At 40.1% G+C, this 16,432-nt stretch overlaps 1 protein-coding gene across 1 annotated transcript; it reads left to right on the forward strand.

Annotated features, from left to right (window-relative positions):
* Window positions 1-8,969: 8,969 nt before the first annotated feature.
* On the forward strand, window positions 8,970-15,502 carry LOC137472407 (radial spoke head protein 4 homolog A-like). The gene is made up of 6 exons (XM_068187475.1): window positions 8,970-9,300; window positions 9,768-10,002; window positions 11,607-12,353; window positions 13,560-13,695; window positions 14,501-14,618; window positions 15,231-15,502. Exons 1-6 carry the CDS (start codon window positions 9,068-9,070, stop codon window positions 15,448-15,450), a joined length of 1,689 nt encoding a protein of 562 aa, XP_068043576.1. The 5' UTR covers window positions 8,970-9,067; the 3' UTR covers window positions 15,451-15,502.
* Window positions 15,503-16,432: the final 930 nt, after the last annotated feature.

A 16,432-nucleotide genomic window follows, 5' to 3' on the forward strand; every position in this document is an offset into this window, starting at 1 on the left:
GTCAATACAAAATCTATACCTCATTCAAGTAAGTTTCAAACTCTGGATTACATATTAAAAGAAGCTTTGAGTCTCTAAGATCTCAGGCTGAAGAAGTGCCTCTTAAAAACAGGTAGAGCATTCACAAACCTGGTAATGAAACCAACTGGATGCTATTTTCATCTCCACAGAAAGAATATTAATACAATGTGTCTTCAGGTGCTGGGTAAACTAATTCAGCATCATATGGTGCACAATTAAATCTGTTAACTCAGAATTCCTCAGCCATTATATTCTTTTGAATACAAATAACAAACTGTCTAAACCTATTCACAAAGGTTTTGATGCTTGTCTCAAAGCAGCAGGTAAAGCAGCACCTCACAACACTCTGCAGTATTTATTAATAATTATCTCAATCCAAAGCACCAATTACCATGAGTTGTCAAGAAGAGTGGAAATGCAACACAGGTAGCAGGCATGTTAAGACTGCTGAAAGTTTTCCTGTTATGATTTATTTTCATCTGTAAATACACCACCTTGTAAATAAGAGGCTTGTTTTTCTTCTTTTAAACTCAAAACATCATTCTTATTGCTTCATACTTATCTGTGCAAAAATTTGGGTTTTTTTTTAATGCATGAGCTTAGTATGTCCTTCTGTGAAATATCATGTATGAAAAAAATGTAATGCAGATTCCTTTCAGACAAGATTTTTGAGCCATAACTGTCTCTCTGAGATAACTAAGTAACTCTACAAAGCAGTTTGGCCCTCTGAATGAAATCATAGTTACTTCAGGAAGCAAACCACTGCAGGAGTAACAGACAGTGCCTGGACCTAAATTTCTTACAGAGAAGTATAAGCTCTATTGTGAATTACTTTAATGCCTGGACTTTTCGCTCTCCATGTTTTCTCCTCACAGTTATGACTGTATCCTGGAAAACCACTGCTGGCTGTCAGGTATTAGCACTCATCGTTTTCATGTTTTCACTGATGGTACTGGAATCTCATAAGAAATCACTCACACCAGTAGTCCAAGGTCATGGTTTTGCTTTATCAAAAATGAAAAGAAAAACTTTGAATATTAAGCTAGGAAAAGGTTAGCAGAAATTTTTAGTGTACCCAAGTCCCCTCAGACAGATCCAGTTCCCTTATTTAGATGAGAGGAATGTGGTTTGAGTCCTGGCCTGAAAGGAGCTGAATTCAGGTCTCTCCCCCAGAGAGCTCTACCCAGGCAAACAAAGGATTTGTGCATGAGCACCTGTTCGTCAGAAAACAAGCCCTGCTCATTTCTTTGGAGTGTAAAGGAAAAGGCAGAAAGTTGCCTTCTCCTTCAGTAGAAGATCAATAAATTTGGAGTCTGAAGCAGATAATTGTGACCCCTTTCTGTCATAAGAAAGGTGCTAAAGCCTGAAGAGATGCATAATTTATAGCATATGATGACAGAATTTCCCAATCATTCACTTAAGCAATCTTTGCTCAATGCACAGATTGTAATGTCTTCTAAAATTCCAAACATTTTACCCCATGCATACTAACTCCAGGCAGCAAAGAGTTCTCAATCTCACTCCAGACAGCTATAAGTGAAATGCCATAGCTCCAAAGTTTTACATACTTAAGGGCACATTTTCTGGTGTTCTTATATTTTCTTACCTGGAAACAATATTTTTTTATATTTTGACAAAGGAATGCAAAAAAAATATTATGGTATAATCTGAATGCTTTGAACATTTATTAACACTAACAGCTGAAACTGTTTTCATCAACAAAGCATAGATGGAAACAAGTTTCAAATGCAGGTGAGCAAGATACTGTCTAGAATGGTTCTATAAATATTTTGCAAGAAAAACACAGACTAACAGAATCTGTTGTACCATCTAAATTCACACTGTATTTTCTATGGAAAACTTATTTATATGTAAAACAGGATGGACAGTCAAGTCACTGCAAAGTTATTAATGTAAAGTAAGGAGAAACACCTCTGAGACACTTCATAGGTACTTCTGTTTATTTCCCCTAAATATAGTATTTTGAATGCTGATGCAAATTTTTGCTTTGTTTATCTTGTGCTTTTCATAGAGGAGAAAAAGAACATGGTGACTAAACAACTAACTGAAAATAAAAGCTCTAACCAACATAATAAAAAGGAAAACAAAGAATAAAACAAAAGCAGTTTTCAAGTGAGCATGTTTGTTACTAGGAGAAGATTGTTTACAGGAAGTTCTACAAGTCTGGAAAAAAGAAAATGGGACAAAATTGTCTACAACAATGGATACTGATCACAGACATCAAATTTACCATGAAAGAGTGTTTGAATTTGTAGGAATTATTTCCAGATAAAATGACTGATCTAATGGCATTTCATGAAAGCTCAAGGATAAAAGATAGATTTCTCTTTAATGGAAATCCAAGTCAACTTTATAGGCTTACTTCCCCACTACACGTTGAGTATTATTTCCAATTAAGAATGCAGTTGCATTATTAACTCAGTGGATACAATTTAAACACACTATTTTCAGTAGACTGCTATCCTCAAACACGTCCATTATTACATATCATACAGTCAAAACACCGTAATATAGGACAACTTGATTGGGTGCTGTTGAAAAGCAACATGGCCTGAGAAGTTGATTTTTTTTTAAGTCCTATTCAGTAGCATGAATTTCATGACAGGAATGCAGTATGAAAATGGATTTTTGAGTAGAATTTCATATTCATGGAGTCTAACATGGCAAGCTCCTCCTGTAAAGAATCAGGTTGAACTTACATATGACTAATGCTAGGGAAATACTTAAACCTTTTTTATATATCCCTAAGTCCCACAAAACCTCATAGCTATTTCTAGTTTCTAATGGAAACAATTCCATCTACACTTCTGGCAAATTTTGGTTTTAGAATATTTTATAATTATTTGATAAATAGCAAAGCATAGGCTTCTATCCTCCTCCTAAAGGGAAAGGGGGAAAGCATCAGGACTGGTTCTCTATTTCCACATGATTTAGATAGCTTTGGTAAAATACTGCTGAATCATTATACCCCGTTTTACACCACTGCTGCAGACTAGAGGGCTTACCATAGTAGGGGGGAAACGAAAGAATCCATTCTCTACAATGAAAGTGCTGTGACACACACAGCTAGGGAAAACCAAAATAAGGAACGAAAATTTTAATCATCTTGAAGTACTTGCACTTGCTCAGCTTCATGCAAGAATAAAACCTTTCCACATAATCATTGTAAATTGAACACAGTCTTTAATAAATATAAAAGATGACTCTCAGAAATACAGCAAAAGTTCCAGATCTGCAAAGTAAAAAGTGAACCTCCCTTCCAGTAATGACAATAAATCATTGCTCCATTTTAACTGTTATTTAATTGACTCTTCACTGAAACAAAATCGCCAAGAATTTTCACAATGAACAAAGCCTCCCCTCCCCTAACCCATGCCCCCCAAAAAGAGAAATTCACATGCACAGCAAGAGAAAACAAGCCTGGTAAGGTTTCACAAGCCTTCAACCAGAGGTGGTTATTTGAAGTTAATTCCACCTCACTACTGCTGCCTGGTTACACTGCTGTAGCAAAGATCCTAAACTCCCACAGTCTGGTTTTGCACTGTTGCAACACAATGATCATCAGGATCTGTACTGCTCTGGGTGTCTTCAACATGAGCCACAGGTTCAGCTGATGGGAACAGTGCTGCAACACACAATTATGCGTAGTCAGAACCTTTTAAGGGAAGACCCCATCCCACCAAGACATTCAGATTTCTCTGTACACCAGTTGACAAAAATATGTAGCAGAAGCTGAGCATCCGAAACAGGCACATTTGAACCCTGTATCGCATCTGTAACATGCTAGCAAGAATCACTCTGCCTTTCTCCCACCCTAGAAAGGGTCACACAACTTCAAAATCTGCAGTTGTGATCTAAGAGACTTGTAGGAAATGGACAGCTCTGAGCACCTTGGCTGGCAGCAGTTAAACTCAGCATTTACTTTAAAAACTGCCATACCCTCTTTGCCAGAAAATTCAGCTTTCTCTTCTTAAGTATCAAAAGTACCAGCACAGTCTGATAGTACTGGCAGATAAGATATTACACATAAACATGATGAAAATTATTACAAATTAGAGACAGCACTCAGGAAGTACTAATCATGCTGTCCCGTGCAATTTTTAGCCAGTTACACAGTGACATACCAGAAAAATACCATTACCTTCAGTAATAGAAATCATTTACACAAAGACATGACATTCCAGAGTCTAAAAAACTATCAACTTCAATTTCTTGTGCTTCTCCTAACAAAAATCCTCACCATGTTGCTGTAATAACATAGTTTGAACTAAAGCTTAGTTTACAAAAAACCTGTAGAACTCAGATTACTAGGTGATAAAAAAAATTTTCCCCATTTGAAACTTCACTGGTCCATGCCAACGCTGCTGCCACTGCACCACCACCTGTAACTCTGAGATTGAGAAGCAAGATGTTTTTCTCTTGCCATCTGTGTAACAGTTGTCTTCTGGGCAGTTTTCCTTATCTCCAGTTAAGGGGCTCATCAATGTCTTGCCATATGGCTCAAAGATAACTCCCTCCAGGAGCCGTTTTCTGTTGTACAGGTGATCAAGGACTCACCCCATGACTCAGAATGACATCAACCCATTGTGAAATGCTCCACCCAGGGGGGAGGAACTAAGCATTCCCACCTAGATATATGCTGGAATTTTTGGGCAGAGAGGCAACCTTCCCACAAGTTTCCAAGAGGATACAGCTAGGGTTTTCACTAGACAACTACACCTTTTCTACAAGACTACTGCTCCAACAGAAACCACATCTGCCACTCCAAGAGGACTGCAGCCGCTCCAACTTAGACTGCTACCAACACACTGGACAAAGGGGTGCCAGGTTGTATTCTGACTTTGTCAGTGGTCTTCCTTTTGTATTTTTGCATGCATTTTGTTTCTTTTCCCTTTCCCCAATAAACTATTTCTGACTTCGAGTCTCTCACTAGTTTTGCTTTCAAACCAGAGCAAACTCATGGTGATTTTCTGAACACAGGGAATGTAAAATACAGAATTCACAGATCAGGATGCAAAGTCACACTCTGCATCAGCCACAGGAACTCTCCACAGTAAGTCAGAATTAAAACCAGTTTGTCTCCCAGCATATATCCTAGCCTACGGCGAAACATGAAAATGAAATGACAAAGGACCTAATCTCACTTTCACAGAAGTCAACAGCAAAGCCCCTGCTGACTTCAATAAGAGCAAAAGCCAGCACTAGAACTCCAAAAGTCATTATTACTTCCTTCAGAGCACCAAATGCATTTCCTATCAGTCCCAGCAGAAGGATGATGGTCTCTCAACTTTCCAATAATATTGAAAAGCATCTCAGACTGCCAATGCTAATCTAATGTCTATGACCACCTGAGGAATACAGTTTGACTTCAGCATACAGCCCAAAGAAACTGAAAGAATCAATTTCCCTATGAGAGAAGATGCATGCCTACAGTAATTACTCAGTGAAAGCTTTGGAACTAAGAGAAAAAAGTCTGCCATATTTTAAGGAGAACTTGTGTGAGTATCTCTTCCTCTCTGCACCATAAACAGTTAGGATTCAGGCAATAATATTTACTTTTATATATACAAGAACTTCCTTAGATATTTACCAGGAAATTACTATCAGAAGTGACATACAAAGAAGAACTTTGACTCGATGGAAAACCATGAAAAAGAGATTTAAAAGTAGTTATGTAGTTAATAGACTTTTAACAAGAATTAACAAAGGTAGCAAGACAAAATCTGTATTTTTCAAGTACCTTTCTTCTTGAAGTCATTTAGAAGCAGTCAGAAAAAGCATAATGATTTAATCCATAAACAAAGTGTAAAGGAAAAGCTATCTCCAGACCCTCAGGAACTGGAGTCTTGACCACAGCAGGCAGTTTGAAACCTATGCTGTAAGAAATCCAACAAGAACCTACTACTTATGCTCTCCTCTTAAGAGAGTTGCCAGAACACCTGCAACTACTTGATGGAACAAGCTCTGAGCAGAAAGCAACAACAGCTGCTTCCTATTGTATAGGCTGGAATTTAGTTAAATTTACCTTGCCAGCTACACAGGAGAGACCAGCTTCACCTCATTAGTTACAGGTGCTACTTACTGGTCCAGAGAAGAAAGCATTCTTCTAGGAAGACACACGTGGGACCTGAATCTGGGCTTTCCAATTCAACACTTGTTTGCAAAGAAATCAATAGAGCAGAGAAGGATTATCAGCTGAAAAGTGAAGCTTTCTTCATATTGTCTGTTATTCCCTTCCCAGTACAAAATTCACATGTTCAAAATTCACAAATGAACCTGTATAGAAACACAATAGCTGTCCAGTTCTATGTTCAACATTTTTTGGATGTCCATTTCAAAGTCAGTAACAGGTAGGAGTTTAGTTTAAAAAAAAAAAAAAGCTACTGAAAAGTGGAATTGATTCCACAGGACAAGAAACAATGGCTACCTGGCCACAGCAGAGACAATACAAACCTCCTTTGGAAAGGGAAAACATGAATACTTTGGTTACTGTTCTGCTAATTAACCCATGCTACTGACAATGATCAGAGTATGTTTATGCTGCAGCATTGCACATACCCATTTCCTACTTTTCTCTATCAACAAAAGACCATCATAGCACCTTGGTGAAACATCCTTCTGCACTGATGTGTTACTTGTCCTGAGCTCTTGCACATTTCACATGTGTCCTAACTTAAGCAACTGCAAAATAAGTACCCCCAGTTTCCTTTCTTTGCTGAATAAAATTGAAAAGACAAAGCACTTGCCCTTTCTTGAGCAGCTACTTCACTCACAAGCAGAAAGGTAACTTAGTTCATACAGTTTCAATAGAAGTGAATTATTAAAAAAGTTTTCCCTCCAAACATGAGGTATGAAAATCAAATAAAAGGGAAGCCGCAAGTAATTTGCAAGTACTGTATCGCCCTCTGCAGTCAATGGATAAGTTCTGCAAAATGAACCTGGGCACATTCCTTGCAAAGATCAATTAAAAAACTTCTACAAGTAGAAACCCAGCAGATCTTTTTTATCATGTCTTACTTGTTGGAATCATAGAAACACAATGCATAAACTTTTCAGTTCTTAATATAAATGCTCCACCTGTTACAGATGTGGAAAAGTATGTTCTGCTGCTCCTTCACAATGGGTCAGATTCCTCAATACTTCTAGCATTTACTCTCTTGGAACGTGACAGAAGTTTGCCATAGCTATTTCATAATTTTTTTCTGGTTGCTTCTCATAAATATCCAAAATAAACCACACTTTTTAAAAGTTACGTTAGCTGATCCATCAATGACAGAGAAGTATATTGTACAGTTCAGGTACTGCACTACTTTATTTAACACAACTTATAACTTTCATAGAGCATTCTGCTGAGATTTTTACAGCACTGTATTGGTTTCACCCTGGCTAGATGCCAGGTGCCCCCCAAAGACAATTTTCTATCATTTCCTCTTTTGAACTAGAGAGGGGAGAAAAAACATAAAATGTCAAGATAAGAGCAGGAAGATCATTCACCTATTCCTGTCACGGGCAAAACAGACTTGTCTTGGAGAAACAGACCGAATCCTTTACCAATGAAATCAGAGTAGGATAATAGGAAATAACACCAATTCTTTAAATATTGTAGTGTCTGAATACTGTTGCAAACGAAGGTTAACTCACATTATGGTCAGCTGTCTACTTAATTCTTCACTTTCTTGACCTGCGACAGGATTTGAAGAAACAGCATGAAGCTGAGTCAGGGGAGGTTCAGGTCAGATACCAAGAAAAGGTTTTCCACCCAGAGGGTGGTTGGCCACTGGAACAAGATCCCCGGGGCAGTGGTCACAGCACTGAATCTGTCTGAGCTCACCAAACATTTGGACAATGCTCTGGGGCACGTGGTGTGACTCTCAGGGTGTCCTGTGCAGGGCCATGAACTGGACTAAGTGATCCTCATGGGCCACTTCCAACTCAGCAGATTCTGTAATTCTCTTATTAACACTGCACCAAATGACAAATTGCTTTCTATCCAAGCACCTCCATTCCAACTAAACTTACAACTGCTTGGGTTTTCCCCCTTGGATGCAGGAATATAATTTTTTCTTTCTCTTAAAAGAAAAACCTTTGTACTTTATGAGCAGTGTATCACTACTAAAATGCACATGAAAGCAATGAAGGCAAATTAATAACCTCTCAAAATAAGATTAAACTTTTGAAGACCCACTCTTTTGTTCTCAGCAGATGGCTGAAAGGATCATACCGCAAACGTTCAAGGGAAAATATTAATAGCATTTCATGGTTTCACAGAACAGGACTGGTTTGGGTTGGAAGGGACATTAGCCATCACCTACTTGTCACCTGGTACCACAAGCAGGGACACCATTCACTAGACCATGCTGCTCAGAACCCGGACAGAGTATGCCCGACAACCCCTTTTCGCCATCACCCTGTGGGTCCCTCCGAAAGTAACGAAGAAGGGCGTAAGAGCCCTCTGGAGAGGGGCGTGGCAGCTGGGGCGGGTCACTGGGGCGGCCCTGCCTCCCTCCCCGCGTTCCCCCGGCGACGCCCCGCCCGCCGCCGCCGTTGCTGCTGCGGGGCCGCGCGGTGTCCCCGGGCCGGGCCGCACCGCACCCCGGGCCTCCAGCGAGCCCCCGCCCCAGGCCGGCCCGCGGGAAGGGCCGGAGCGAGCCCGCCTGTGGTCCGGGCACAGCCCTCACGCTGCTCACCCGCCCCAGCGCGGCCCCGGGCAGCCGCCCTCTGAGACCCTCCTCAGCCCCAGACGTCGGAACCGGGACCGGCTCCCTGGGAATACTGGGAGGCTCTGAGCAGCCACGAGGGCTGAGGAAAAGCATCTCTCATCCGTACCGAGCACAGGACCAAAGGGGAGGTGCCGGCCGCCCCGTGCAGCAGGACAAGCGCGGTGTCGGTCACAGAGCCCAGTTCAACACCTGGGCCACCCACGGCCAGCAGCGCAAGCCGCTGAGCAGCTGCAGGTGCCACCGCCAAACATCGGCCAGAGACGCGCCGGGACAAGGCTCCCGGGGCACCGGGGGCACGGCACAGCATGGATCAGTCGCCAGGATCAGACCCTTCACAGCAACCACGAAGTGCCTACCCACAAGATGCCTATGAAGGTGGGCATGGCCCTTACCAGCCACACGAACCGGGTTATGGCCTTAACCCGCCCGGATACAGCCCGTATGAGGATGAGATTCCCGATCCCCAAGCCCGGATGCTGGCAGTCAAGAATGCAAAAGCCTATTTACTGAAGACCAGCACAAAATCTGGCCTGAATTTGTAAGTCTTAAAAAGGATCACAACAAAATAGGATAGGACGTATGAGTAGAGAAAAAGGTAAAAGGACAAAGGGACGTGCATAAAGAATAGGATAATATTATACATGCAATATTTCATCACTGGTGATACTTGCATGTGTCCAACATCTTTCAGAACTAAAATTCCCAATGGAATTTTATAGACAGTTCAAAAAGAAGTTGATATGATTGAGAATAAGTTTAAATTCAGATTCGGCTCATAGATAGATGGCGTATATACTAGAAATGGAGGATGGGAATGCTCTTAAGTATAATCAGACTAGTCTTAATTCTAATTTGCCTTAAGGCTCCATGATCCCCTTTCTTCTAACTATTCCAATGATTTCTCCAAAGATCCAGATGATTAGCCTTTACTTTTTTTTTTACTAAAAGCATAATATTCTAAGACTTTTGTATAGTAAGCCAGCAATGTTTACATTTATATGACAGATATGATCATTTTGCTAATATACTAACAAAGATCCTGGATGAACAGCCCACAAATACAGTAGACATAATTGAGAATATCAGCAAGGATGTGAAGTGGGCGCAGTTTCGGAAAAAAATGGACACTCTTCGAGATGAGCATCTGATCCCTCCAACATTTGAAGCTGCAGAAAAGTATAAAGCCTTGTTTGTCAGGGAAGGTGGAGAAGATGAACATGAAGAACTAGAAGAAGAGATGGTGAGTTATTATTGGAGTGAAACAGGTACCAAATATAACAGGGAAGGGGTGGGTGAATGGTGAGAAGGGAAAGGAGAAAGGGAGGAAGTTGTAGTCTCTTCTGTAGTGCTGCCTCTCCTGACCATACAAATAATTGCAGTCACAGCGCCACGTACCCTCCTCACAGATCGTCCCATGTCTAGTTCCCAAGGAAAAAACCCATCTGGTTACTTAGTTGAAATTTTTTCCTGTAGTAAATCTAATATTCTGAGCTGTTTAAATCAGGGATGTCCTAGAGGTGATGAACAGAAAGTAAGGTTTATAGCATCTCCCATATGCCAGTTCAGCATGGAACACTGCATCCAAGTTTGTTTTCTTTTTATAAAAGGGATGTTTCTTTACCTAAAGTGAGCATAGTTCTTGTTACCAGTTTGACAATATTGTGCACAACTTCTACTGTAAAATAGCAGAATGCAGAATTTTGTGATTCTTCCAGTTCCTGGTGTGGTCCCAGTCTGTCCTTCTCCAACTGAAACAAAGTATACTTTTAATGAAGAACTAATGCAATTGAAAAGCCACTTCTTATAACAGGATTTTTTATTATTCAGTTGCTTATATACAGAAGCATTTTTACCCAAGAAAAAAATGAGAATTCTTATAATGAGACATATAAGAATATAAATGAGAATTATTATAGCCAAGGGAAATCATTCAACAAGATGTTGCTTTTCATATGAAGTTTACTAGTATATATTCAAATGTATTACCATTGCAGAGTACAAATACCAACCACAGAAGAGATAGTCCTTCATGTTTCCCATAGCCTGTTATGTATCTTACATTAACAGTATAGGATGCTGAAAATGAAAAAAGGTAGGGTATTTCCAAAAGGAATTCTGAATTTTTCATAATCCTGTCAGTCTTGCTTTGGTATAAGAAACCTGTCAGATCCAAAGAAATTCCATATGAAACTAGCACTAATTCTTCCAAATTCCCAACCCTGTCATGTCCAACTTCTAATAACTCTGTGTTATATGATCACCTGACCCCCATTAAATGAGAGATGGGTGGTAGAGCAACTGGAATAAATTATCGACCTAGTTCTGCTTCCACTGAAGCCAGATGAAGTCTTACAATGGACTTTGATAAGAACAGAGGGCAATATTTTAAAAACTGCAGGCAGCTATATGCCAAACAACATTCACCCCAGAGAAATGTTGTTGGTCTGGTGCCTAAATATATAAAATCTGTATTATCTACAACACAAGGCAACACAGTGTCACTGTTTGCAGGCATCAAGGCCTCTTAGCTGACATGCCCTAGCACTGTAGATGCCTTGTAGATCTTGTGTAAGAATGCTGACTTCCCTTATTTTGCAGTAATTAGGAGTTTGAATATTGAAAATCTGTGGTCTAAGAGCTGCTGTGTTCTCTTCTCTACCACTAAAAGACTTTAATTTTTCTAAATGATAGTAAAAAAGTAGTGAATGAATGTCTGCAAAGCACTTTGAGATAATAAGTGGCACTACAGGAGAATGAAGTATAATGTTCAATAGATAACATGTTCAACTTTTAAAATAGGTAATTATCCTATTGTTATTTCTAACTCTGAATCTTCTTTCCTAGGGAAAGCCCCCTCTACCAAATGTGATGGAAACAGCCTTTTATTTTGAACAAGCTGGAATTGGCCTGAGCAAAGATGAATCCTATTACATATTCCTTGCCCTTAAAAACCTAATTAATATTCAGCCAATCCAGACCTGTCGCTTCTGGGGCAAAATTTTGGGCCTGGAAATGAACTATATTGTAGCTGAAGTACAGTTACGGGAAGGGGAGGAGGAGGAGGAAACAGGAGAGGAAGGAGAGGAAACTATTGCAGAAAGACAGAAAGAGATGGGTGAGGCTGAAGAAGAAGATGAGCAGAAAGAAAAAGAACCTGAACCACCGAAGTCCACCTATAAACCCCCACCTGATATCCCAAAAGAAGCAAATGGGACTGGGACTAATAAATATGTCTACTTTGTCTGTAATGAGCCGGGCAAACCCTGGGTGAAGTTGCCTCCAGTGACACCAGCCCAGATTGTCTGTGCCAGGCAAATCAAGAAATTCTTCACTGGTCGCTTGGATGCTCCCATTGTGAGCTTCCCTCCTTTTCCTGGAAATGAGGCCAATTACCTGCGTGCACAGATAGCTCGAATCTCAGCAGGAACTCATGTCTCTCCCACTGGATTTTACCAGTTTCCGGAGGACGAAGAAGAAGAAGAAGGAGCAGATACATATGAAGAAAACCCCGAGTTTGAGCCTTCTCCTGTGGCTGAAATGGTGGAGTCCCTTGCCACGTGGGCACACCACGTCAAGGGCATTCTAAAGCAGGTGTGTGCCAGCATAGCTCACATGGGCCTTGGATGCCACTCACACTGCAGTGCTTGTAGGGTTACAGAATGTGAGTAACACTCCTCACCTGCACATGCAAACTATTCACCAGAAATGGTATTGCTTTGAAAGATTTTTATATAGGAAATACGTTTTATATCATATATATTATCAAAATATCTTACACATAAAACATGTATCTTTATATGTTATATAATACATAAATATCTTGCATGTATTTACATATACTATTTTTATGTGTGTGTATATATATATATATATATATATATATATATGCATATATTTAGGAACCCTCTAGGTTTAGTATATTTTCCAGTGATGTGTTCTTGAGATTGAAACTTGTCTTTAAATAACAGTATGGAGTTAGGCCCTGATAGATAACAATAATTTCTTGCAATCTTCTGTATTAGGTTTTCTGCTTTGAAATCCTTATTTGATAGAAGTGTTTAAAATTCTCTTTTCTTGAGTATTATGCTAAAAAGCAGATAGCTTATGGTTGTATGCTGAATGGAACTTAGGTGGTGTTTTCTTCTGGTTAATTTTTTGTTTTATATTTTCTGCTGTGAAACATTCACATGAAAAAACTTAAAAACATGTTTTATTGGACTAGTGCTAGAAAGAGGTATTACTAATTCGGTTTTTATTGCTGGATGATTTGATGGCCAGTTAACCAATTCAAGAATGCTAGTGTAAAATAACAGCAAACGATAGGAGATAAGTTCTAAACTTACTACCAGCAAAACAATAGTGTAAAAAATAAAATTAAGTATGCATTATAATCTTAAGGTCATTCTGTTATGTTCCTCTGACTGGTAGCCAAATAACAATGCAGATTTTTAAAAAGAATAAGTCCATAGTTTGCAGTAACTAGTAATCTAGCAAGGATATAAACTAAACTGGCCAGGAACTGAAGAATACAAAATGACAAAAAGCTGTTATCAGAGGTATAAGGTTATTCTCAAACAGTAAGCAGGAATGAGTGAGGGGAGGAATGAGGGGAACATTCTGCCAAGAGGATGTTGGCAATAATATTTTGTTAACAATATTCCAGTTATGGAATACGTATTTTTCTTCTTCCTATCCCTTAACTGTGTATGTCTCTGAGCCAATTGTTTTAACTAGTTTTAACTTGCATTCTTTCAATGATTGTTACCTGCATCTATAACTTTTCCACATCAATTATAGGGTCGATGTGTTTGGATTAATCCTGCTCAAAAATCAGAGGAAAATGAAGAAGATGAAGAGGAGGAAGAGGAGGAGGAAGAAGAACAACAGGAAGAAAGAGGACAACCCCTTCTTACTCTAATCTCTGAAGATGAAGGTATTATTTATGGAATATGAAGTTTTTGATAGAGAGTCCCTAGGAATGTTGTCATTTAGCAGTAAATATTTGAAGTTATAAAACTCTGACATTTCTTGGAGCAATATACTTTGCCTCTCTAGGGTAAACACGTTCTTTTACAAAAGCAGTCAAAAGCAAAATGGTTAATAGTATTGACATTAAAACTGAAATCATCAGGTTTACTAGGTAACCATCTTGTTGAGATTAAAAGGAAAAAATAACTTAGACTTATCATGTTATTGCAAGTTCAAAACAGCTTGCTACATGAAATACATTCAGCTATTTTTATCTCGTCTTTTTAGGAAAAAAGAAAAATGTGTGTTTATGTGTAAGTAAATAGAATAATATGTACACACATGCACTGATATACATTACTTGTATAAGAATTTAGATCTTTTAGCATATCACTGCAGCAAATCATGGGAAGAAGGGAGCCTGAATATTAGGTTACATCAGTATTTGATTATTTTCCTACTCTCCATTCTTTAATCAAGGTGAAGTATAGCTATACGATTTATCTGCAAGTGATAAAAAGTCCTTGACAAAAGACCCGGGGTGAATGCTACTGAATTTTTTCTGTATGTGGGGGTCTATCAGCATTCCTGTGTTACCACCTGTTGGAAAAAGAGTGCCTACACTTACTGTTTCTGATTTTCTGTCATGCAACTTAACATAAACCTTGCTTGAATTCTGTGCAAGTCTCACAGAAGCTCAGTCTTAAGTATTTTGTAGAGGCTCATCAAGTCCATTTATTCATAGACAGTGTGTGTTTGGCTGTCTTCAGGCATGAAAAGTATCCCTGCTTGGACGGCTCAGGCTTCTACAAACCTGATCCCGGAATATTCTGTTGCAATCCTGCAATCTAACCGATGGCCTGGAGCTTATGCCTTTGCATCTGGCAGGTGAGAGTCCACCTGACGTGGTTACAACACTGACTGTATGTGCTACACACAGGTGCCTCTCAAATGCAAGCAGAGTTCCTTTATTATTAATTCATTGACTGAATTCCAGCTATTCCAGAGACTGATGGAGAAGGCCACTTAAATGTGCACAGCAACAGTAAATAGGTATTTAAGACTGAAAACAAATAATCATTGGAAAGGCTGGCATAAAGTTAATGCATGTAAACGCTGAGTTAGTATTTGAGCACAGTCCTTGATTTAAAACACATATTCTTGTGTTTGTGGGACTTTTTACAAAACCAGCTACATTCTGTGGTTCTGATGTTCATTTGTTTCCACTACACGTGGTTATTACCTCCATGTATATTTCCAGTACACAGTCATTCCACTACACTGTACTGCAGTGCAGTGCAGTGGCACGTCATCATTTTAAATAGAAGATGCATTAACAACCATTAGGGCAGTTAAAAAGAGGTGCCATGTTTAAAATTCTTCTGCTATAGGATATCTGCACCACAGTGACTTCTTGTGCAGCAGAGTAAGGATGCCTGACAGTCTCTGCTAATATTTTGTCAGGGGGTGAATGTGTGATCTTTCACTTCTCTTTCTCAGGAAATTTGAGAACATCTATTTTGGCTGGGGTCACAAATACAGTCCAGAAAGCCACACTCCTGCACTGCCCCCGCCAGCAGAAGCAGAATTCCCCAGTGAGCCAGGAATCACTGAGACAGTAGACCCCACTGTGGAAGAGGAAATGGCTTTCAAGGATGCACAGGAAGAAGCCTTAGCTGCAGCTGAGGAAGAGGAAGATGAGGAAGGGGAGGATGATTAAAATATGGAAGAAAACAGATTGTTTTAAAAGTTTGAACATAAAAAGAATTTTCTTTTTTAGTATTTTTTAGGAAAAAAAAATTAGTCTTTTTTTTGCTGACCTCAAATTATTTTTGAGTGTGCCTTCTTTTTTGATTCCTGTAGGCTTTTCTTTGCAGCTGTCTTCCTCTCCTTCCCCACCCCTCAAACCTGTCCACACTGGCATGAAGGCTTTTTCTGTTTGTTTGACTAAGCAAACATGGTCTGTTTCCTAAAATGATGCTGCTTTGAACTAAGAACTACCACCCACAAGATGTTCACACTGTTTTTCTAGCCCTCATTTCAATACATATATACATTTTACTTAAATAAACTTTTTTAAAAATCCCATTACGGTGTCAATCTTATATGTAAAAGTGTACTATTCAGAGTCAGTGGGCAGCTTATTGAGGTACTGGGGCTGAGTGCACGGCAGTGATACCGCTCATCATTGGCACTGGGGGCTGCATCCCCAATCCCGTGCTCAGTTTCGGGCTGCATCCCCAATCCCGTGCTCAGTTTCGGGCTGCATCCCCAGTCCCGTGCTCAGTTTCGGGCTGCATCCCCAGTCCCGTGCTCAGTTTCGGGCTGCATCCCCAATCCCGTGCTCAGTTTTGGGTCCCTCGCTGCAAAAGACATGGGGATGCTGGAGCGCAGACAAGGGCAGTGGAGCTGGGGAAGGGTCTGGAGCACTGTGAGGAGCGGCTGAGGGAGCTGGGGGGTGTTGAGCCTGGAGGAAAGGAGGCTCTGGGGAGACCTTATCACTGTATACAAGTGCCTGACAGCAGCGCGTAGCCAGGTGGGTGTTGGTCTCTTCCCTCCTCAATTCCAAGCGACAAGAGGAAAGAGCCTCAGGTTGCACGGGGGAGGTTCACATGGCATATTAGGAAAAACTCCTTAACGGAAAGGGTTCTCAGCCTTGGAACGGCTGCCCAGGGAAGCGGCGGAGTGCCCACGCCTGCGGC

Source organism: Anomalospiza imberbis, chromosome 4 (assembly GCF_031753505.1).
Source record: "Anomalospiza imberbis isolate Cuckoo-Finch-1a 21T00152 chromosome 4, ASM3175350v1, whole genome shotgun sequence".
Taxonomy (NCBI): Eukaryota; Metazoa; Chordata; class Aves; order Passeriformes; family Viduidae; genus Anomalospiza; species Anomalospiza imberbis.